Here is a 24757-nt window from a genome sequence, read left to right as displayed (position 1 = left end):
CTAGACAGAGTAGCTAGGTTACTGGAAGACAGTAGACAGAGTAGCTAGGTTACTGGAAGACAGTAGACAGAGTAGCTAGGTTACTGGAAGACAGTAGACAGAGTAGCTAGGTTACTGGAAGATAGTAGACGGAGTAGCTAGGTTACTGGAAGTAGCTAGACGGAGTAGCTAGACTACTGGAAGTAGCTAGACGGAGTAGCTAGACTACTGGAAGTAGCTAGACGGAGTAGCTAGACTACTGGAAGACAGTAGACGGAGTAGCTAGACGGAGTAGCTAGGTTACTGGAAGACAGTAGACAGAGTAGCTAGACGGAGTAGCTAGGTTACTGGAAGACAGTAGATGGAGTAGCTAGATGGAGTAGCTAGGTTACTGGAAGACAGTAGACGGAGTAGCTAGACTACTGGAAGTAGCTAGACGGAGTAGCTAGACTACTGGAAGTAGCTAGACTACTGGAAGTAGCTAGACGGAGTAGCTAGACTACTGGAAGTAGCTAGACAGAGTAGCTAGGTTACTGGAAGTAGCTAGACTACTGGAAGTAGCTAGACGGAGTAGCTAGGTTACTGGAAGTAGCTAGACAGAGTAGCTAGACTACTGGAAGTAGCTAGACGGAGTAGCTAGACTACTGGAAGTAGCTAGACGGAGTAGCTAGGTTACTGGAAGTAGCTAGACAGAGTAGCTAGACTACTGGAAGTAGCTAGACGGAGTAGCTAGACTACTGGAAGTAGCTAGACGGAGTAGCTAGGTTACTGGAAGTAGCTAGACAGAGTAGCTAGGTTACTGGAAGTAGCTAGACAGAGTAGCTAGACTACTGGAAGTAGCTAGACGGAGTAGCTAGGTTACTGGATATAGGTTGGTATCGGAGTAGGTAGATTACTGGATGTAGGTAGATTACTGGATGTAGGTAGATTACTGGATGTAGGTAGACAGAGTAGCTAGATTACTGGAAGTAGGCAGATTACTTGAAAATGAAAATAATGGCTGCAGTGTTTATCATGGCACCGTGGTGCTGTTAGTTTGGGCTCCCGACCAATGCTAATTTGTCATCTTGCTGAGAGAGAGAGCTGCCAGCCTGCTGGGGTAACTGCAGCTGAGAGAGAGAGCTGCCAGCCTGCTGGGGTAACTGCAGCTGAGAGAGAGAGCTGCCAGCCTGCTGGGGTAACTGCAGCTGAGAGAGAGAGCTGCCAGCCTGCTGGGGTAACTGCAGCTGAGAGAGAGAGCTGCCAGCCTGCTGGGGTAACTGCAGCTGAGAGAGAGAGCTACCAGCCTGCTGGGGGTAAACTGCAGCTGAGAGAGAGAGCTGCCAGCCTGCTGGGGTAACTGCAGCTGAGAGAGAGAGCTGCCAGCCTGCTGGGGTAACTGCAGCTGAGAGAGAGAGCTGCCAGCCTGCTGGGGTAACTGCAGCTGAGAGAGAGAGCTGCCAGCCTGCTGGGGTAACTGCAGCTGAGAGAGAGAGCTGCCAGCCTGCTGTGGTAAACTGCAGCTGAGAGAGAGAGCTACCAGCCTGCTGGGGGTAAACTGCAGCTGAGAGAGAGAGCTGCAGCTGAGAGAGAGAGCTACCAGGCTGCTGGGGTAACAGCAGCTGAGAGAGAGAGCTGCAGCTGAGAGAGAGAGCTACCAGCCTGCTGGGGTAACTGCAGCTGAGAGAGAGAGGGGGTGCGGGGAGTGTGTGCACGCCGGTGTGTCTGTTCGTGTGTATGTATGTGTGTGTGTGCACGTCTGTGTGTGTGTGTGTGTGTGTGTGTGTGTGTGTGTGTGTGTGCGCACGTGTGTGTCTCTGTGTGTGTGTGTGTGTGTGTGTGTGTGTGTGTGTGTGTGTGTGTGTGTGTGTGTGTGTGTGTGTGTGTGTGTGTGTGTGTGTGTGTGCACGTCTGTGTCTGTGTCTGTGTGTCTGTGTGTGTGTGTGTGTGTGTGTGTGTGTGTGTGTGTGTGTGTGTGTGTGTGTGTGTGTGTGTGTGTGTGTGTGTGTGTGTGTGTGTGTGTGTGTGTTTGGGGGTTGCTTGTAGAGTTCTATCAGAGCCTCAGAACATTTAGATAAGCAAAGCGCAGGAACTTATGAGAAATCACAGACCACATAACAATTATTCTTTCCTATCCTATCGAAGGAGTTTCATTTAACGACATTGACTTTGGTTCATATTTTCGGGAAGGGTTGTTTGTGACAATGGGTGAGTGGGGGGATTGAATGAGAGGAAAAGGGACATTTTTTTCTTCACTTTTCGATTTTATCCCTTATCTACCCTTTTTCCATAAAGGACTTTTATTTGTTAAAGAACTGTGTCTAATGAAAAATATATGACATTTTGGAGGGGTGGTTAAACTTGTCCTTTAAGGTTGTCTGAGGTTGTGTGAATGTTAGAAAAGGCCCATTAGGTTTACTTGGAGGCCTTAGTGTGTGTGTGTGTGTGTGTGTGTGTGTGTGTGTGTGTGTGTGTGTGTGTGTGTGTGTGTGTGTGTGTGTGTGTGTGTGTGTCTGCGTGTGTGTGTGTGTGTGTGTGTGTGTGTGTGTGTGTGTGTACAGTATGACTCACTCTCCAGTCTCCTCTAACCACTTAGGAAGTGAAGTGCAACGCCTGCAGACTGCGGAAAGGTGAGGCAGAATGTACAGGGTGAGGCAGGGTGAGGGAGAATGTGCAGACTGAGGCAGGGTGCAGCGCCTGCAGACTGAGACAGGGTGAGGCAGAATGTGCAGACTGCGGAAAGGTGAGGCAGAATGTACAGGGTGAGGCAGGGTGAGGGAGAATGTGCAGACTGAGGCAGGGTGCAGCGCCTGCAGACTGAGACAGGGTGAGGCAGACTGAGGCAGGGTGAGGCAGAATGTGCAGACTGAGGCAGGGTGAGGCAGAATGTACAGACTGAGGCAGGGTGAGGCAGAATGTACAGACTAAGGCAGGATGAGGCAGAATGTGCACACTGAGGAAGTGTGAGGCAGAATGTGCAGACTGAGTGAGGTTGAGGCAGAATGTACAGGGTGAGGCAGGCTAAGGGAGGATGACGCAGAATGTGCAGGCTGAGGCAGGGTGAGGCAGAACATGCAGACTGAGGCAAGGTGAGGCAGAATGTGCAGACTGAGGAGGGTGAGGCAGTACGTGCAGACTGAGGCAAGGTGAGGCAGAATGTGCAGACTGAGGCAAAGTGAGGCAGAATGTGCAGGCTGAGGCAGGGTGAGACAGAACGTGCAGACTGAGGCAGGGTGAGGCAGAAGATGCAGACCAAGGCAAGGTGAGGCAGAATGTGCAGACTGAGGCAGGGTGAGGCAGAATGTGCAGACCGAGGCAAGGTGGGGCAGAATGTGGAGACTGAGGCAGGGTGATGTAAAGTCAAAACACTCAGAGAGCTACAGTCAGGTGGAGTGTCACAGTGCTCAACTACAGGATTTATGGTCAGACACACGCATTGTACATCCAATCTGTTGAATATCAAAGGTAAGTGCAGTTTAAATCATTATCTGAAGGTACAGTACAGTTGGGAAAAAACACAGTCTGTTGGGAAGAAGCAGAGTCTGTTGGGAAGAAGCAGAGCCTGTTGGGAAGAATCAGAGCCTGTTGAGAAGAATCAGAGTCTGTTGAGAAGAAGCAGAGTCTGTTGAGAAGAAGCAGAGTCTGTTGAGAAGAATCAGAGTCTGTTGAGAAGAAGCAGAGTCTGTTGAGAAGAATCAGAGTCTGTTGAGAAGAACCAGAGTCTGTTGGGAAAAAACACAGTCTGTTGGGAAGAAGCAGAGTCTGTTGGGAAGAAGCAGAGTCTGTTGGGAAGAAGCAGAGTCTGTTGGGAAGAAGCAGAGTCTGTTGAGAAGAAGCAGAGTCTGTTGAGAAGAAGCAGAGTCTGTTGGGAAGAATCAGAGTCTGTTGGGAAGAAGCAGAGTCTGTTGGGAAGAAGCAGAGCCTGTTGGGAAGAAGCAGAGTCTGTTGGGAAGAAGCAGAGTCTGTTGGGAAGAAGCAGAGTCTGTTGAGAAGAAGCAGAGTCTGTTGAGAAGAAGCAGAGTCTGTTGGGAAGAATCAGAGGCTGTTGGGAAGAAGCAGAGTCTGTTGGGAAGAAGCAGATGTAACAGTATAACTTTAAACCGTCCCCTCGCCCCGACACGGGCGCGAACCAGGGACCCTCTGCACACATCAACAACAGTCACCCACGAAGCGTCATTACCCATCGCTCCACAAAAGCCGCGGCTCTTGCAGAGCAAGGGGCAACACTACTTCTAGGCTTCAGAGCAAGTGACGTAAATGATTAAAACTCTAGTAGCGCGTACCCGCTAACTAGCTAGCCATTTCGCATCCGTTACATTCACCCCCCTTTCAACCTCCTCCTTTTCCGCAGCAACCAGTGATCCGGGTCAACAGCATCAATGTAACAGTATAACTTTAAACCGTCCCCTCGCCCCGACACGGGCGCGAACCAGGGACCCTCTGCACACATCAACAACAGTCACCCACGAAGCGTCGTTACCCATCGCTCCACAAAAGCCGCGGCCCTTGCAGAGCAAGGGGCAACACTACTTATAGGTTTCAGAGCAAGTGACGTAACTGATTGAAACGCTAGTAGCGCGTACCCGCTAACTAGCTAGCCATTTCACATCCGTTACACAGAGTCTGTTGGGAAGAAGCAGAGTCTGTTGGGAAGAAGCAGAGTCTGTTGAGAAGAAGCAGAGTCTGTTGGGAAGAAGCAGAGTCTGTTGGGAAGAAGCAGAGTCTGTTGGGAAGAAGCAGAGTCTGTTGAGAAGAAGCAGAGTCTGTTGGGAAGAATCACAGTCTGTTGGGAAGAACCAGAGTCTGTTGGTAAGAAGCAGAGTCTGTTGGGAAGAATCACAGTCTGTTGGGAAGAAGCAGAGTCTGTTGGGAAGAAGCAGAGTCTGTTGGGAAGAAGCAGAGTCTGTTGGGAAGAATCAGAGTCTGTTGGGAAGAAGCAGAGTCTGTTGAGAAGAAGCAGAGTCTGTTGGGAAGAACCAGAGTCTGTTGGGAAGAAGCAGAGTCTGTTGAGAAGAAGCAGAGTCTGTTGGGAAGAATCACAGTCTGTTGGGAAGAACCAGAGTCTGTTGGTAAGAAGCAGAGTCTGTTGGGAAGAATCACAGTCTGTTGGGAAGAAGCAGAGTCTGTTGGGAAGAATCAGAGTCTGTTGGGAAGAATCACAGTCTGTTGGGAAGAAGCAGAGTCTGTTGGGAAGAATCAGAGTCTGTTGGGAAGAAGCAGAGTCTGTTGAGAAGAAGCAGAGTCTGTTGAGAAGAAGCAGAGCCTTTTGGGAAGAACCAGAGTCTGTTGGGAAGAATCAGAGTCTGTTGGTAAGAAGCAGAGTCTGTTGGGAAGAATCACAGTCTGTTGGGAAGAAGCAGAGTCTGTTGGGAAGAAGCAGAGTCTGTTGGTAAGAAGCAGAGTCTGTTGAGAAGAAGCAGAGTCTGTTGAGAAGAATCAGAGTCTGTTGGGAAGAAGCAGAGTCTGTTGGGAAGAAGCAGAGTCTGTTGAGAAGAAGCAGAGTCTGTTGGGAAGAAGCAGAGTCTGTTGGGAAGAATCAGAGTCTGTTGAGAAGAAGCAGAGTCTGTTGGGAAGAAGCAGGAAGAAGTCCTGGTAACAAACAAACACCACATCAAACTTTGACATTTGTTTTCATCCAGCGTATATGAGTTTGTGCGTGTGTGTGTGTGTGTGAGAGTGTGCATATTTGAGTGTGTGCGTGGTGTGTGTGTGTGTATGCGTATGTGAGTGTGTGTGCATGTTTGTGCGTGTGTGTGTTTGTGTGCATACGTCTGTTTTGCGTGGGTGTGTGTAGTCCTTCTTCTGTTGTCCGTTTGCATGTTGCTCCAGATACACACAGAGGACCTAATGTTGCCAGGAAGTTTCCATTTACAGACAAAACTTATGCTCAGTCAGTGAGCCCTTTTGTGTCGACCTGTCATGTGTGTGTGTGTGTGTGTGTGTGTGTGTGTGTGTGTGTGTGTGTGTGTGTGTGTGTGTGTGTGTGTGTGTGTGTGTGTGTGTGTGTGTGTGTGTGTGTGTGTGTGTGTGTGTGTGTGTGTGTGTGTGTGTGTTTGTCTTCATTAGAGAGGCCTTTCATGTCCATGTCATGAGCGTGTTGAGGGTTAAAGGAGAAGGAGGATAGGAACATGAAGGAAGAGAACTGTTCTGTCTGCGTTCAGCTTTTAAAGACAATGAGAATAATTTCTCTCATGAATGTTTCAGCGCTGGTTCTTCAACGTGGCACGCATACTTTCCATCTCTCTCTCTCTCACACACACACACACACACACACACACACGCGCACGCACACGCACACGCACGCGCACACGCGCGCACACGCACACACGCACGCACACACGCACACACGCACACACGCACACACGCACACACGCACACACGCACACACACACACACACACACACACACACACACACTCACACACTATCGTCTGTTATGCTAAAGCTCGGTTAGATCAGCTGGTTAGATCAGCTGGTTAGATCAACTGGTTAGATCGGCTGGTTAGATCGGCTGGTTAGATCGGCTGGTTAGATCGGCTGGTTAGATCAGCTGGTTAGATCAGCTGGTTAGATCAACTGGTTAGATCAGCTCGGATAGACCAGCTCATGCTAAAAACACAAGCAATAAATAATGTCACAGTAACCCCTTCATAGGAAATGTTGACCCTGTGGAGACATTTCCTAAACACAAACCGACCACAGCGTCTTCTAATTACAAAACACAGACTATTAAAGGACATGGATCCATGAGAACTATACCACAATAATAATACCAAAACGTCATAACAGAGACAGTGAGAGGCCTGTGTATTCTCAGCATCACGCATCAATCTAGAGAAGATTTACCGTTGGAAATTACTAATAATATACTACGTATTGGTTCAGGGACAGAGGGAAAATACTGACTATGAGACAGTGTGTGACTGTGGCCATGTTTGGACGTTTTCAGCTGTTTTCATTTCAGTTTATCAGTCTCATCTCAATTCTATGCAGCCTTCCCAAGACCCCCAGCAATACACACACACACACACACACACACACACACACACACACACACACACACACACACACACACACACACACACACACACACACACACACACACACACACACACACACACACACACACACACACACACACACACACACACACACACAGAGAGAGAGATAGAGAGACATGCCTACTTAATGTAGCCACAATCAAAGCTCCCAGCTAATACACACAACCCCCATAGGCCTACATCTGTATATTATATACACAACTCTGAGTCCTGTCTCTGCAGAAATCATGTATAATGGAGTGTCTTTCTTGTTTTAGTTATTCAGGTTAATTCCTTTAGCTGGGGGGCAGATAGCGGTTAGAGCGTTGGGCAAGTAACCGAAAGGTTGCTAGTTTGAATCCCCGGGCCTATGAGGTGAAAAATTCTTTGATGTGCCCTTGAGCAAGGCACTTAACCCATATATTTATATGTTCCCATGTTTGTTGCATAACCCAACCCCGCCCTGAATTATGGCTTTGCTGATAACTTGAAAAAAATGTACTACGACTGTGATATGTAGTTGTATCACCTAGCTATTTCTTAAGATGAATGCACTAACTGTGCCTCTGGATAAGAGCGTCTGCTTTTAAAACAAATAAATGTTTTAAAAAAAGGGCACAGTGTCTCTCTGTCCCACATGGGGCACATGGTCCCTTTCAGTAAATGACTGTCTGCTGGGGCGTCCTGCTTCCTTATGCCACAGTATGACTCTGGGTTTAGCACGTTATAGTAACGTGAACCCTTTTGAACTCCAATATCCTACTGATGACAGACAGTAATTATCACTATGGTGATCACGGTACGATTACAATTTCATGCCAGACTTCTTTTTAAAACTCATTCTAGAACCCATAGCAGCGTTCTAGAATTCTATTGGGGTCTTAAAGGGTTAACCCACGCTGTATTTGTACTGTTGGATAGTTTGTGAGGGTTAGGGTAAGGACCAGAGTTGGGCTCAGTACTGTAGCCTACCTGCAGGCGAGCGGCTCGTGGAAGGGTTTGATGCTGATGCTGGCCCTGCGTACTGGTCCGGGCTCGATGGTGGGCAGGCCCGTAGCTGAGGTGGTGGTGGTCCATGTAGAGGAGATCCTTCTCAACAGCCCCGGGTGCAGGCTACGCCGCAGACGCTACAAACGCACAACAACATACAATGATCTGTTAGATAAGTAGCTACAATGGAACAAATAACGCAACAACTGATTTGAAAGAATGTCCATACTACATTACTTATTGGTATAAGTCTGGATATTGGGACAAAGCTAGTGTCTTACATGCAGTAAGATGTATAGAGATCAAAGAGATTGAAGAATCAGAGAGTCTGCAGACTCAGGGGAGGGCTGTATGAGTTCCTCATCATTCTAGTGGGGTATTGGGTGGGCTGTTGTTGACACTAGTTCATTGGATTATCTCTCTCTTCCTTCCCGCTCTCCTCTCCTCTCCTCTCTCTCCCACCCTGTCTTCTTTCCCTGGGATTCCCAGTAGCGATGCTGCCATCTGTTCGCTGGCAGAGAGTTGGCACTACGTGTGGCAGAGCTCTCTCATGCAACCTCTTGACATGCACCATGACCCAGTACTGTCTGTCTGCCTTTCTGTCTGCCTCTCTGTCTGTCTGTCTGTCTGTCTGTCTGTCTGCCTTTCTGTCTGCCTCTCTGTCTGTCTGCCTGCCTGTCTGTCTGTCTGTCTGTCTGTCTGTCTGCCCGGCCAGCTCAATTGTAAAACTCCTGCTGTGATATCAGAGTAAATACAGCTTAGATGTTTCGTGGTGTTTGGTGATGTCTTGTAATGTTTGGTGATGTCTTGTGGTGTCTGGTGATGTTTGGTGATATCTTGTGGTGTTTGGTGATGTCTTGTGGTGTTTGGTGATGTTTTGTGGTGTTTGGTGATGTCTTGTGGTGTTTGGTGATGTCTTGTGGTGTTTGGTAATGTCTTGTGGTGTTTGGTGATGTTTCATGGTGTTTGGTGATGTCTTGTGATGATTGGTGATGTTTTGTGGTGTTTGGTGATGTTTTGTGGTGTTTGGTGATGTCTCGTGGTGTCTGGTGATGTTTCATGGTGTTTGGTGATGTTTCATTGTGTTTGGTGATGTCTTGAGGTAATTGGTGATGTTTCATGGTGTTTGGTGATGTCTTGTAGTGTTTGGCGATGTTTCATGGTGTTTGGTGATGTCTTGGTGATGTCTTGTGGTGTTTGGTGATGTTTTGTGGTGTTTGGTGATGTCTTGGTGATGTCTTGTGGTGTTTGGTGATGTCTTGGTGATGTCTTGTGGTGTTTGGTGATGTCTTGTGGTGTTTGGTGATGTCTTGTGGTGTTTGGTGATGTCTTGTGGTGTCTGGTGATGTTTGGTGATATCTTGTGATGATTGGTGATGTTTTGTGGTGTTTGGTGATGTTTCATGGTGTTTGGTGATGCGTCATGGTGTTTGGTGATGTCTTGTGGTGTTTGGTCATGTCTTGTGGTGTTTGGTGATGTCTTGTGGTTTTTGGTGATGTTTCATGGTGTTTGGTGATGTTTCATGGTGTTTGGTGATGTTTTGTGGTGTTTGGTGATGTCTCGTGGTGTCTGGTGATGTTTGGTGATGTTTCATGGTGGTTGGTGATGTTTCTTGGTGTTTGGTGATGTTTCATGGTGTTTGGTGATGTCCTGTAGTGTTTGGTGATGTTTAATGGTGTTTGGTGATGTTTCATGGTGTTTGGTGATGTCTTGTGGTAATTGGTGATGTTTCATGGTGTTTGGTGATGTCTTGTAATGTTTGGTGATGTCTTGTGGTGTCTGGTGATGTTTGGTGATATCTTGTGGTGTTTGGTGATGTCTTCTGGTGTTTGGTGATGTTTTGTGGTGTTTGGTGATGTTTTGTGGTGTTTGGTGATGTCTTGTGGTGTTTGGTGATGTTTCATGGTGTTTGGTGATGTTCCATGGTGTTTGGTGATGTTCCATGGTGTTTGGTGATGTCTTGTGATGATTGGTGATGTTTGTGGTGTCTGGTGATGTTTTGTGGTGTCTGGTGATGTTTCATGGTGTTTGGTGATGTTCCATGGTGTTTGGTGATGTTCCATGGTGTTTGGTGATGTCTTGTGATGATTGGTGATGTTTTGCGGTGTCTGGTGATGTTTTGTGGTGTCTGGTGATGTTTCATGGAGTTTGGTGATGTTCCATGGTGTTTGGTGATGTCTTGTGGTAATTGGTAATGTTTCATGGTGTTTGGTGATGTCTTGTGGTGTTTGGTGATGTTTTGTGGTGTTTGGTGATGTCTTGTGGTGTTTGGTGATGTCTTGTGGTGTTTGGTGATGTCTTGTGGTTTTTGGTGATGTTTCATGGTGTTTGGTGATGTTTGGTTACATTTACTGGTGTCTGATAAAGTTTAGTGATGTTTAGTGATATTCAGAAATGTTTTTTTGGTGTTTGGTGATGCTTAATGGTGTTTGATGATGTTTTGTGATGTTTTGTGATGTCTAATGATGTTCATTCATGTTTCATTATGTATCATGATATTTTGGAATGTTTCAAGATGTTTTGTGATGGGTACAAAGTGTGTGGTTTGTTTAGATGTTACAGGTTATGTGTTTATGGTTCGTGTGGAGAAAAATGTTTAGTTAAAGATTCAAACAGTTTGTTAACGATTACGTGTTTGTTATTCATGTTATTCATGTTTTTGGTAGTTGGTATGTGCTTCTCCTCCTCTCCTCGGCCTGAACTCACGCCAGACAGTTCTCAGTGGCTCAGCATATTAAAAATGAGAACATGCAGCACTTGAAAACAGTAAGTGTGTGTGTGTGTGTGTGTGTGTGTGTGTGTGTGTGTGTGTGTGTGTGTGTGTGTGTGTGTGTGTGTGTAGTGTGTGTGTGTGTGTGTGTGTGTGTGTGTGTGTGTGTGTGTGTGTGTGTGTGTGTGTAGTGTGTGTGTGTGTGTGTGTGTGTGTGTGTGTGTGTGTGTGTAGTGTGTGTGTGTGTGTGTGTGTACATGAATATGTGCACACGGCTATATGTGTGTTTTTAGAAGAATGCAAGTTTGGGGATTTAAGCACTGGAAAGCCATCAGTATGCACCACAGTGGATGTCAAAACTTCTCTTAGAGAAAAAAGCACAGCACAGCAGTACAGGACTTTCCACCACACACACACACACACACACACACACACACACACACACACACACACACACACACACACACACACACACACACACACACACACACACACACACACACACACACACACACACACACACACACACACACACACACACACACACACACACACACAGACAAAGACACACACACACACACACAAAGACACACAGACAGACACACACAGACACACACAGACAGACAGACAGACAGACAGACAGACAGACAGACAGACAGACACACACACACACACACACACACACACACACACACACACACACAACACCCCCTCCGGCGCTAACCGCATTCCCCTCCTCCAGTTCTCTCCTACAGGCACTTAGAGTTCTGCCAGCCCTCTCTCCCTGGCTCCCCATGGCCCTCCATGGCTCTCTCTGGCGCTCCCTGGCCCTCCTTGGCCCTCCCTGGCGCTCCCTGGCTCTCCCTGGAAAGGTACAACCTAATGAGGACAGCCTAATGTGTGTGTGTGTGTGTGTGTGTGTGTGTGTGTGTGTGTGTGTGTGTGTGTGTGTGTGTGTGTGTGTGTGTGTGTGTGTGTGTGTGTGTGTGTGTGTGTGTGTGTGTGTGTGTGTGTGTGTGTGTGTGTGTGTGTGTGTGTGTGTGTGTGCGCGCGCAAGCCTGCGTGTGTGTGTATGTAAAGTATCCTCCTTAGCTTCTCCATGATTGGGCGCTGCACAGTTTGTCTTAGCTATACTTTTAACAAGGTTTTATTGCGTCAGTGCTTCATACAGACGAGCTAAAACTATCATTCTGTCAGCTCTGGGGCTGGTTGGATCACTGATGGAACAGGTACCATTCGACCGACCACACACACAGTGGGGGTTGGGGGGGGGTTAAGAGAGAGGGAATAGAAGGGGGACCAAAGTGAAGTTAGAGGGGGAAGAGTTTAGATATGTAATCCTTCAGGTAATGATCAACGTATCAACAGGGAGTCCTCCTGTCCGTAAATACATAAACTGTCATCCCTCATCCCTCTCATCCCTCTCTAGTCGCGTAGTGTCTTTCTGCTTCTACACATCTCTTTCTCTCTCTTTCTGTCTCTTCCTCTGTCTCTGTCTCTGTCTCTGTCTCTCTCAATTCAATTCAAAGGGCTTTATTGGCATGGGAAACATATGTTTACATTGCCATAGCAAGTGAAATAGATAATAAACAAAAGTGAAATGAACAAAAAAATGAACAGTAAACATTACACTCAAATGACATTTCAAATGTCATATTATGTATATATACAGTGTTGTAACGATGTAAAGATAGTTTAGTACAAAGGGGAAAATAAATAAACACAAATACGGGTTGTATTTACAATTGTGCTTGTTCTTCACTGGTTGCCCTTTTCTTGTGGCAACAGGTCACACATCTTGCTGCTGTTATAGCACACTGTGCTATTTCACCCAATAGATATGGGAGTTTATCAAAATTGGATTTGTTTTTGAATTCTTTGTAGGTCTGTGTAATCTGAGGGAAATATGTGTCTCTAATATGGTCACACATTTGGCAGGAGGTTAGGAAGTGCAGCTCAGTTTCCACCTCATTTTGTGGGCAGTGTGCACATAGCCTGTCTTCTCTTGAGAGCCATGTCTGCCTACGGCGGCCTTTCTCAATAGCAAGGCTATGCTCACTGAGTCTGTACATAGTCAAAGCTTTCCTTAAGTTTAGGTCAGTCATGGTGGCCAGGTATTCTGCCACTGTGTACTCTCTGTTCAGGGCCAAATAGCATTCTAGTTTGCTCAGATTTTTTGATAATCCTTTCCAATGTGTCAAATCTCATGATTTGCTTGGGTCTAATTGTGTTGCTGTCCTGGGGCTCTGTGGGGTCTGTTTGTGTTTGTGAACAAATCCTCAGGTCCAGCTTGCGTAGGGGACTCTTCTCCAGGTTCATCTCTCTGTAGGTGATTGATTTGTTATGGAAGATTTGGGAATTGCTTCCTTTTAGGTAGTTGTCGAATTTAACGTCTCTTTTCTGGATTGTGATAGTTAGCGGGTATCAGCCTAATTCTGCTCTGCATGCATTATTTGATGTTTAGCAGACCCTCATGACAAATTGAGTCAAAATCTTTTTTGAAATCAACAAATTTCACTCACTCACTCACTCACTCACTCACTCACTCACTCACTCACTCACTCACTCTCTGTCTCTCTCTCTCTGTCTCTCTCTCGCTCTCTCGCTCCATCTCTCTCTCTCTCTCTCTCCATCTCTCTCTCTCTCTTTCTCTCTCTCACCCTCTCTCTCTCTCACTCTCTCTCTCGCTCTCGCTCCATCTCTCTCTCCATTTCGCTCTCCATCTCGCTCTCTATCTCTCTCTCCATCTCACTCTCTGCCTGCTTCTGAAAATCTGTCATGTTGACACAGCTGTTTAAATGAAAGAGAGAACGAGAAGGAGAACCCCCCCCTCCTCCCCTCTAAGCACACCAAGACACGTGCTATATTTTTCTCCACTCAAACTCTATGAAAATACAGTCTTTTCTTTGACGGTAACAAGTGAAAAGCAGGGGAGTACTCTTGCTCATTTAGCCAGACTATAAAAGATTAACAAATGCGTGTAACAGTGTTACGTAGGCCCTAAGTCATGTTAGGGAGGGTTATAACAATGATGAATCACTGATTCAACAACAACATTCACACTATGTCATCACGGTTCCCATGGTGACCATGTCAAAGTTGCATTTCTTACACTGTTTAATTTCAACCAAAAAAAAAGGAAATTCTTCTGCTATTCTGTCTTATACCAGTCCATACCTCTCCACTAAGTATATGCACTGTAGTCATTATACAGTGCCTTCAGAAAGTAGTTACACAACCTTGACTTTTTACACATTTCAAAGTGGAATTATGTTTTTTCTAAATTTGTACAAATTGATTAAAAAAAAAATGAAAAGCTGAAATGTCTTAAGTCAACAAGGTAAAGAATCTGCCGATATGCCCTTGAACAAGGCACTCATTTTTATTTAATTTATTTAAACCTTTATTTAACCCTAATTGCTCCTGTAAGTCACTCTGGATTTGAGCATCTGTTAAACGACTTAAATCTTATGGCCTAAATAAGTTCAGGCGTAAACATTTGCTTTTTAAGTTGCATGGACTCACTCTGTGTGCAATAATGATAATTATTCATAATAATTATAATAATAACCTAATCTCTGTACTGCACACACATACAATGACCTGTACAGGCCCTCAGTCAAGCAGTGAATTTAAAATACAGATTCAAGCACAAAGACCATGGAGGTTTTCCAGATAAACCTGTGGATGGATCAACAACATTGTAGTTACTCCACAATACTAACCTAATTGACAGAATGAAAAGAAGGGAAGTTAGTACAGAATAAAACATATTACAAAACATGCATCCTGTTTGAAATATGGCACTTAAGTAAAACTTCGGAAAATGTTGCAAAGAAATTGACTTTTTTAACTAGAATACAAAGTGTTATGTTTGTGGTAAATCCAACACACCACATCACTGAGTACCACATCATCAAATCAAATCAAATCAAAGTGTTATGTTTGTGGTAAATCCAACACATCACTGAGTACCACATCATCAAATCAAATCAAATCAAAGTGTCATGTTTGTGGTAAATACAACACAACACATCACTGAGTACCACATCATCAAATCAAATCAAAGTGTTATGTTTGTGGTAAATCCAACACAACACATCACTGAGTACCACATCATCAAATCAAATCAAAGTTTATTTGTCACGTGCGCCGAATACAACAGGTGTAGACCTGACAGTGAAATGCTTACTTACAGGCTCTAACCAATGGTGCGGGAAAAAAAGGCATGTGTGTGTGTGTGTGTGTGTGTGTGTGTGTGTGTGTGTGTGTGTGTGTGTGTGTGTGTGTGTGTGTGTGTGTGTGTGTGTGTGTGTGTGTGTGTGTGTGTGTGTGTGTGTGTGTGTGTGTGTGCGTGTGTGTGTGTGTGTGTGTGTGTGTGTGTGTGTGTGTAGGTAAGTAAAGAAATAAAACAACAGTAAAAAGACATTTGAAAATAAGAGTAGCAAGGCTATATACAGTAGAGAGGCTATATACAGACACCGGTTAGTTGGGCTGATTAAGGTGGTATGTACACGTAGGTATCGTTAAAGTGACTATGCATATATGATGAACAGAGAGTAGCAGTAATGTAAAAAGAGGGGTTGGCGGGTGATGGGACACAATGCAGATAGCCCGGTTAGCCAATGTGTGGGAGCACTGGTTGGTCGGGCCAATTTAGGTAGTATATACATGAATGTATAGTTAAAGTGACTATGCATATAAGTAAAACAGAGAGTAGCAGCAGCGTAAAAGAGGGGTTGGGAGGGGGGGGCACACAATGCAAATAGTCCGGGTAGCCATTTGATTACCTGTTCAGGAGTCTTATGGCTTGGGGGTAAAAACTGTTGAAAAGCCTTTTTGTCCTATGACTTGGCACTTCGGTACCGCTTGACATGCGATAGTAGAGAGAACAGTCTATGACTGGGGTGGCTGGGGTCTTTGACAATTTTTAGGGCCTTCCTCTGACACCGCCTGGTGTAGAGGTCCTGGATGGCAGGCAGCTTTGCCCCAGTGATGTACTGGGCCGTACGCACTACCATCTGAAGTGCCTTGCGGTCGGAGGCCGAGCAATTGCCCTACCAGGCAGTGATGCAACCGTTCAGGATGCTCTCGATGTTGCAGCTGTATAAACTTTTGAGGATCTCAGGACCTATTTCAAATCTTTTTAATTTCCTGAGGGGGAATAGGCTTTGTCGTGCCCTCTTCACGACTGTCTTGGTGTGTTTGGACCAATCTAGTTTGTTGTTGATGTGGACACTAAGGAACTTGAAGCTCTCAACCTGCTCCACTACAGCCCCGTCGATGAGAATGGGGACGTGCTCGGTGCTCCTTTTCCTGTAGTCCACAATCATCTCCTTAGTCTTGGTTATGTTGAGGGATAGGTTGCTATTCTGGCACCACCCGGCCAGGTCTCTGACCTCCTCCCTAAAGGCTGTCTCGTTGTTGTCGGTGATCAGGCCTACCACTGTTGTGTCGTCAGCAAACTTGATGATGGTGTTGGAGTCATGCCTGGCCATGCAGTCGTGGGTGAACAGGGAGTACAGGAGGGGACTGAGCACGCACTCCTGGGGAGTTCCAGTGTTGAGGATCAGCGTGGCAGATGTGTTGCTACCTACCCTTACCACCTGGGGGTGGCCTGTCAGGAAGTCCAGGATCCAGTTGCAGAGGGAGGTGTTTAGTCCCAGGATCCTTAGCTTGGTGATGAGCTTTGAGGGTACTATGGTGTTGAACGCTGAGCTGTAGACAATGAACAGCATTCTCACATAGGTGTTCTTTTTGTCCAGGTGGGGAAGGGCAGTGTGGAGTGCAACAGAGATTGCATCATCTGTGGATCTGTTTGGACGGTAAGCAAATTGGAGTGGGTCTAGTGTTTCTGGGATAATGGTGTTGATGTGAGCCATTACCAGCCTTTCAAAGCACTTCGTGGCTACAGACGTGTGCTACGGGCCTTTGTGTTCTTGGGCACAGGGACCATGGTGGTCTGCTTGAAGCATGTTGGTATTACAGACTCAGTCAGGGACATGTTGAAAATGTCAGTGAAGACACCTGCCAGTTGGTCAGCACATGCCCGGAGCACACGTCCTGGAATTCCGTCTGGCCCCGCAGCCTTGTGTATGTTGACATGTTTAAAGGTCTTACTCACGTCGGCTACGGAGAGCGTGATCACACAGTCATCCGGAACAGCTGATGCTCTCATGCATGCCTCAGTGTTGCTTGCCTCGAAGCTTTGCCTGTTTGATGGTTCGTCGCAGGGCATAGCGGGATTTCTTATAAGCTTCCAGATTAGAGTCCCGCTCCTTGAAAGTAGCAGCTCTACACTTTATCTCAGTGCGAATGTTGCCTGTAATCCATGGCTTCTGGTTGGGGTATGTACGTACAGTCACTGTGGGGACGACGTCCTCAATGCGCTTATTGATAAAGCCAGTGACTGATGTGGTGTATTCCTCAATGTCATCGGAAGAATCCCGGAACATGTTCCAGTCTGTGATAGCAAAGCAGTCCTGTAGTTTAGCATCTGCTTCATCTGACCATTTTTTTATAGACCGAGTCCCTGCTTTAATTTTTGCTTGTAAGCAGGAATCAGGAGGATAGAGTTGTGGTCGGTTTTACCAAATGGAGGGTGAGGGAGAGCTTTGTACGCGTCTCTGTGTGTGGAGTACAGGTGATCTAGAATTTTTTTTTCCTCTGGTTGCACATTTAACATGTTGATAGAGATTTGGTATAACTGATTTAAGTTTCCCTGCATTAAAGTCTCTGGCCACTAGGAGCGCCGCCTCTGGGTGAGTGGTTTCCTGTTTCCTTATACAGTTGACTGAGTGCGGTCTCACTGCCAGCATCTGTCTGTGGTGGTAAATAAACAGCCACGAAAAGTATAGCTGAGAACTTTCTAGGCAAGTAGGTGGCCTGCAGTTTATCACATATACTCTACTTCAGGCGAGCAAAATCTAGAGACTTCCTTAGATTTTGTGCACCAGCTGTTGTTTACAAATATGCACAGACCGCCCCCCCCCCCCCCCCCCCCGTCTTATCGGAGTGTGCTGTTCTATCCTGCCGGTGCAGCGTATATCCCGCTAGCTGAATATCATATTTTAAGCATGGTGGTGGCTGCATCATGTTATGGGTATGCTTGTCATCGGCAAGGACTAGGGAGGACTACAGAAATAGAGCTAAGCACCGGCAGAATCCTAGTGGTTCGGTCTGCTTTCCAAATAGGGCTGGGCCGTATCCAAATGTTCACACTGTCATACCGTTTTCAGTACTATAGCGGGGTATACAGTATTACTGGAAGTGCACCTAAGGGGTGGTATAAAAGAAATACAGCACAAAACAATTTAGGGAACAGGGATCTTGATCCGGGAGGGGATTATAGCCTCGTTAATATTATTTTATTGTGTTACTTTTGTCACTGTAACGTTCGTCTTGTGGTGCATGAACGGACCAAGGCGCAGCGGGTGATGAATACATACTGAATTTATTTACAACAAGACGAAAACACTAACGAACACTAGAACAAACTACAAAACAATAAACGAAGTCAACAGACTTGAAACAAATGAACTTACATATAGACGAAGAACGCACGAACAGGAACAGACTACCTAAAACGAACGAACAAACGAAACAGTCCCATGTGGTATACACTGACACAGGAACAATCACCCACAAACAAACAGTGAGAACAACCTACCTTAATATGGCTCTCAATCAGAGGAAACGTAAAACACCTGACCTCTAATTGAGAACCATACCAGGCAAACCATTAACCCAACATAGAAAACACATAACATAGACTACCCACCCCAACTCACGCCCTGACCAACTAAACACATACCAAACAACAGAAAACAGGTCACGAACGTGACAGTCAGAGATCCTTTTATGTCTCTTTTTGGTTTGGTCAGGGTGTGATTTGGGGTGGGCGTTCTATGTTCTGTTTTTCTCAGATTTTCTATTTCTATGTTTTGGCTGGGTATGGTTCTCAATCAGGGACAGCTGTCTATCGTTGTCTCTGATTGGGAACCATACTTAGGTAGCTCTTTTTCCCACCTGGTTTTGTGGGAAGTTGACTTTCTTTATGGCACTTTTAGCTTCACGGTTTGTTTTGTAGTGTGTATTGTTTTGTTCTTCGTCTTTTTTCTAAATAAAAGAAAATGTACGCTCACAACGCTGCACCTTGGTCCTCATCTTTCAACAGCCGTGACAACTTTTTTATTTAATTTTTGAGTTTATTTTATTTAATACATATTTTCTTAACTCTATTTCTTGAACTGCATTGTCGGTTAAGGGCTTGTAAGTAAGCATTTCACGGTAAGGTCTACTACACCTTTTGCATTCAGCACATGTAACAAATAACATTTGATTTGATTAAATGTCTCTGCTGTAACAAAAAAGCTTGATCTTGACATTTAGCCACTTAGCTAGCAAGTTAGCAAACCAAATGTATAGCTGGAGCCCTGAGCTGAATGTCATTTATTTGACAAACCGACAAGGCAGGGGTGTTTCAAAATACCCCGGCATGTGGTGTGTCATGGCAGGTATAAACGGTACATCACCCAAGACTATTTCCAACAGATACTGGGAGACAAATTCACCTTTCAGCAGGACAAATTCACCTTTCAGCAGGACAAATTCACCTTTCAGCAGGACAAATCCACCTTTCAGCAGGACAAATCCACCTTTCAGCAGGACAAATTCACCTTTCAGCAGGACAAATTCACCTTTCAGCGGGACAAATTCACCTTTCAGCGGGACAAATTCACCTTTCAGCGGGACAAATTCACCTTTCAGCAGGACAAATTCACCTTTCAGCAGGACAAATTCACCTTTCAGCAGGACAAATTCACCTTTCAGCAGGACAAATTCACCTTAAACACAAGGCCAAATACACACTACAATTGCTTACCAAGATGACATTGAATGTTCCCGAGTGGTCTAGTTACAGATTTGACTTCATTTGGCTTTCAAATCTATGGCAAGACTTAAAAATGTCTGTTTAGCAATGATTAACAACCAACTTGACAAAGCTTGAATTTTTTTTTAAAGAATATTGTGCAAATATTTTACAATTCAGGTGTGCAAAGCACTCAGAGACTTACCCAGAAAGACTCACAGCTGTAACCGCTGACAAAGGTGATTCTAATATGTATTGACTTAGGGGGATGAATATTTATCGAATCAAGATATATTCATTTTTACAAATGTAAAAATTACACTTTGACATTACAGAGTATTTTGTATGGATTGTTGACCAAAAATGTAAATTAAATAAAGTTGAATTCCACTTTGTAAAAAAACTAAATGTGGAAAAAGTAAAGGGGTGTGAATACTTTCTGAAGGCAGTGTATAGCAGTCAGGACCCTCCTCTCCTTAGGTAAGGTATTGGTCCCCCCCCTCTCAGGCCCATCCTCTGCCCATCTCCCTTTCCCACCATGCATCTGTCCTCACCTTAGGTAAGGTATTGGTCCTCTCCCCTGTCTTCTCAGACCCCTCCTCTCCCCCTCTCCCTTTCCCACCATGCATTTGTCCTCACCTTAGGTAAGGTATTGGTCCTCTCCCCTGTCTTCTCAGACCCCTCCTCTCCCCCTCTCCCTTTCCCACCATGCATCTGTCCTCACCTTAGGTAAGGTATTGGTCCTCTCCCCTGTCTTCTCAGACCCCTCCTCTCCCCCTCTCCCTTTCCCACCATGCATCTGTCCTCACCTTAGGTAAGGTATTGGTCCTCTCCCCTGTTTTCTCAGACCCATCCTCTCCCCCTCTCCCTTTCCCACCATGCATCTGTCCTCACCTTAGGTAAGGTATTGGTCCTCTCCCCTGTCTTCTCAGACCCCTCCTCTCCCCCTCTCCCTTTCTCACCATGCATCTGTCCTCACCTTAGGTAAGGTATTGGTCCTCTCCCCTGTCTTCTCAGACCCCTCCTCTGAGTCGGAGCAGATGTAGGCGTCTCCCAGGTTGACGCCCAGGGGAGCGAGGCGTGGACGGTGCAGGGGCTGGAAGAATTGTATATTTAATTTTATTTGACAGATTTAACATACACAAAGCGGTGCCTCAGCCAAGTAAACCTACGGTACATAAATACAAATACATATATTATACTTATCTCCATTGTGGTCCACGTTTTGTTTTAGGTAGGCAACAGAATGGACAGATTGGGAAAGACTGGCAGTACATTAGGGACTAGGGCAGGACTCTTCCTCATGCTTTTCCTGCATCTTTTCATTAAAGCTGGTCCCAGATCTGTTTGTGTTCTTGCCTACTCCGTTGCTGTTATTGTCAAGCCAAACGTTAGGAACGGCAATGAGTGATAAAGAGTTGGCATGATAGCCCAAACAGACTGTCACTCACTCATGCTATCTTTTCCTACCTGGAAGGGGAGCTGTACACAATCAACACAAAAACACAATCGAGGATGACCTTCCCACTGACCTTGAATAAAGCCCCTGTGTTTATGTACGTTCACGACTCAACAGTACTGTATATACGTCGGCTACAACAGTAGAATACATCTAATGTATGACACCCTAAACATAGAGCTCCAGTCAGTTCTAGAATGGGTAACTAACACTAGGTTTAACATAGAGCTCCAGTCAGTTCTAGAATGGGTAACTAGCAATAGGTTTAACATAGAGCTCCAATCAGTTCTAGAATGGGGGACTAACAATAGGTTTAACATAGAGCTCCAGTCAGTTCTAGAATGGGTAACTAGCAATAGGTTTAACATAGAGCTCCAGTCAGTTCTAGAATGGGTAACTAACAATAGGTTTAACATAGAGCTCCAGTCAGTTCTAGAATGGGTAACTAACACTAGGTTTAACATAGAGCTCCAGTCAGTTTTAGAATGGGTAACTAACAATAGGTTTAACATAGAGCTCCAGTCAGTTCTAGAATGGGGGACTAACAATAGGTTTAACATAGAGCTCCAGTCAGTTCTAGAATGGGTAACTAACAATAGGTTTAACATAGAGCTCCAGTCAGTTCTAGAATGGGTAACTAACAATAGGTTTAACATAGAGCTCCAGTCAGTTCTAGAATGGGTAACTAACAATAGGTTTAACATAGAGCTCCAGTCAGTTCTAGAATGGGTAACTAACAATAGGTTTAACATAGAGCTCCAGACAGTTCTAGAATGGGTAACTAACAATAGGTTTAACATAGAGCTCCAGTCAGTTCTAGAATGGGTAACTAACAATAGGTTTAACATAGAGCTCCAGTCAGTTCTAGAATGGGTAACTAACAATAGGTTTAACATAGAGCTCCAGACAGTTCTAGAATGGGTAACTAACAATAGGTTTAACATAGAGCTCCAGTCAGTTCTAGAATGGGTAACTAACAATAGGTTTAACATAGAGCTCCAGTCAGTTCTAGAACGGGTAACTAACACTAGGTTTAACATAGAGCTCCAGTCAGTTCTAGAATGGGTAACTAGCAATAGGTTTAACATAGAGCTCCAGTCAGTTCTAGAATGGGTAACTAACAATAGGTTTAACATATAGCTCCAGTCAGTTCTAGAATGGGTAACTAGCAATAGGTTTAACATAGAGCTCCAGTCAGTTTTAGAATGGGTAACTAACAATAGGTTTAACATAGAGCTCCAGTCAGTTCTAGAATGGGTAACTAACACTAGGTTTAACATAGAGCTCCAGTCAGTTCTAGAATGGGTAACTAACAATAGGTTTAACATAGAGCTCCAGTCAGTTCTAGAATGGGTAACTAACAATAGGTTTAACATAGAGCTCCAGTCAGTTCTAGAATGGGTAACTAACAATAGGTTTAACATAGAGCTCCAGTCAGTTCTAGAATGGGTAACTAACAATAGGTTTAACATAGAGCTCCAGTCAGTTTTAGAATGGGTAACTAACAATAGGTTTAACATAGAGCTCCAGACAGTTCTAGAATGGGTAACTAACAATAGGTTTAACATAGACGTGGTCCCGTGTGGCTCAGTTGGTAGAGCATGGCGCTTGCAACGCCAGGGTTGTGGGTTCATTCCCCACGGGGGGACCAGGATGAATATGTATGAACTTTCCAATTTGTAAGTCGCTCTGGATAAGAGCGTCTGCTAAATGACTTAAATGTAAATGTAAATGATAGAGCTCCAGTCAGTTCTAGAATGGGTAACTAACAATAGGCTGGCGCTAAATATCTGCACAACAAAAAAATTGGGGGACAAATCACTCACTTACCCCATAACCTAATGTAGATCTATTGGGCAAATTGAGTAGACTAAACTACTGGGTGTAACCCTAGATAGCAATCTGTCATGGTCAAAACATATAGACTCGTTGTCGTTGTTAAAATGGAAAGAGGTCTGTCCATGATAAGGTGTTGCTCTGCTTTCTTGACATCTCAGACGATCAGACAGGTCCTACAGGCCCTAGTTTTGTCACACCTGGACCACTGCCCAGTTGTGTGGTCAGGTGGAACATAGGTAAATTTCAGTTGGTCCAGAACAGAGCAACACGTCTTGCACTTAGATGTAGACAGAGGGCAAATGTCAGTAACATGCACGTCAGTCTTTCCTGGCTCAAAGTTACATTTACATTTACATTTAAGTCATTTAGCAGACGCTCTTATCCAGAGCGACTTACAAATTGGTGCATTCACCTAATGACATCCAGTGGAACAGCCACTTTACAATAGTGCATCTAAATCTTTTAAGGGGGGGGGGGGGGGGCAGAAGGATTGCTTTATCCTATCCTAGGTATTCCTTGAAGAGGTGGGGTTTCAGGTGTCTCCGGAAGGTGGTGATTGACTCCGCTGTCCTGGCGTCGTGAGGGAGTTTGTTCCACCATTGGGGTGCCAGAGCAGCGAACAGTTTTGACTGGGCTGAGCGGGAACTGTACTTCCTCAGTGGTAGGGAGGCGAGCAGGCCAGAGGTGGATGAACGCAGTGCCCTTGTTTGGGTGTAGGGCCTGATCAGAGCCTGAAGGTACTGAGGTGCCGTTCCCCTCACAGCTCCGTAGGCAAGCACCATGGTCTTGTAGCGGATGCGAGCTTCAACTGGAAGCCAGTGGAGAGAGCGGAGGAGCGGGGTGACGTGAGAGAACTTGGGAAGGTTGAACACCAGACGGGCTGCGGCGTTCTGGATGAGTTGTAGGGGTTTGATGGCACAGGCAGGGAGCCCAGCCAACAGCGAGTTGCAGTAATCCAGACGGGAGATGACAAGTGCCTGGATTAGGACCTGCGCCGCTTCCTGTGTGAGGCAGGGTCGTACTCTGCGGATGTTGTAGAGCATGAACCTACAGGAACGGGCCACCGCCTTGATGTTAGTTGAGAACGACAGGGTGTTGTCCAGGATCACGCCAAGGTTCTTAGCGCTCTGGGAGGAGGACACAATGGAGTTGTCAACCGTGATGGCGAGATCATGGAACGGGCAGTCCTTCCCCGGGAGGAAGAGCAGCTCCGTCTTGCCGAGGTTCAGCTTGAGGTGGTGATCCGTCATCCACACTGATATGTCTGCCAGACATGCAGAGATGCGATTCGCCACCTGGTCATCAGAAAGTTGAGGAGTGATTGACTGCATCACTATTGGTCTTTGCGCGAGGTATTGATGTGTTGAAGGTACCGAATCTGTTCAAGCAGTTGACACACAGTTCAGACACTCATCAGTATAACACAAGACATTCAACCAGAGGTCTCTTCACAGTCCCCAGGTCCAGAACAGAGGCTGGGAAAACGACTTCATGGAACTCTCTGCCACCCCAGGTAGCACAAGCTAGCAACAAAAAAAAACTGATTCAAAAACAAGAAAAAAACACCTTTACGACCCAATGGGGACTGTGAAGAGACACGTAGATATATATTTTGTACTGTAATTTACACTGCACTACGTATTACATTATGTAGCTGGGTGGCCTTGACCGAATCCTTGGCTTGTGCAAGCCAGAACAGCTCATAGGACAGGAGCCATCTACTGTTTCTGAAGCATGAGGCAGAGGTAGGAGATGATGTAGTATTATGTAGTATTATGTCCTATTATGTTGTGTTATGTTGTATTATGTAGTGTTTTGTAGTATTATGTAGTGTTATGTAGTATTATGTAGTGGTATGAGGTATTATGTCATGTTATGTAGTATTATGTA

The 24757-nt window shown here is 45.5% G+C and overlaps 1 protein-coding gene across 1 annotated transcript in view; it reads right to left on the bottom strand.

Moving 5' to 3' along the window:
• Positions 1–24757, bottom strand: part of LOC129861974 (cGMP-inhibited 3',5'-cyclic phosphodiesterase 3A-like) — a 237420-nt gene that overhangs the window by 44114 nt on the left and 168549 nt on the right. The window contains exons 4-5 of the mRNA XM_055933225.1: positions 20549–20665; positions 7970–8124 (exon numbers count right to left, since the gene is read on the bottom strand). Of these exons, the coding sequence (XP_055789200.1) occupies positions 7970–8124; positions 20549–20665 (272 nt within the window). The remainder of the gene's footprint in view (positions 1–7969; positions 8125–20548; positions 20666–24757) is intronic.

The sequence above is a fragment of the Salvelinus fontinalis genome, chromosome 9 (assembly GCF_029448725.1).
Source record: "Salvelinus fontinalis isolate EN_2023a chromosome 9, ASM2944872v1, whole genome shotgun sequence".
Classification (NCBI taxonomy): Eukaryota; Metazoa; Chordata; class Actinopteri; order Salmoniformes; family Salmonidae; genus Salvelinus; species Salvelinus fontinalis.
The sequence above is the reverse complement of the archived record's forward strand: the minus strand, read 5'-3'. Positions and strand labels throughout refer to the sequence as shown.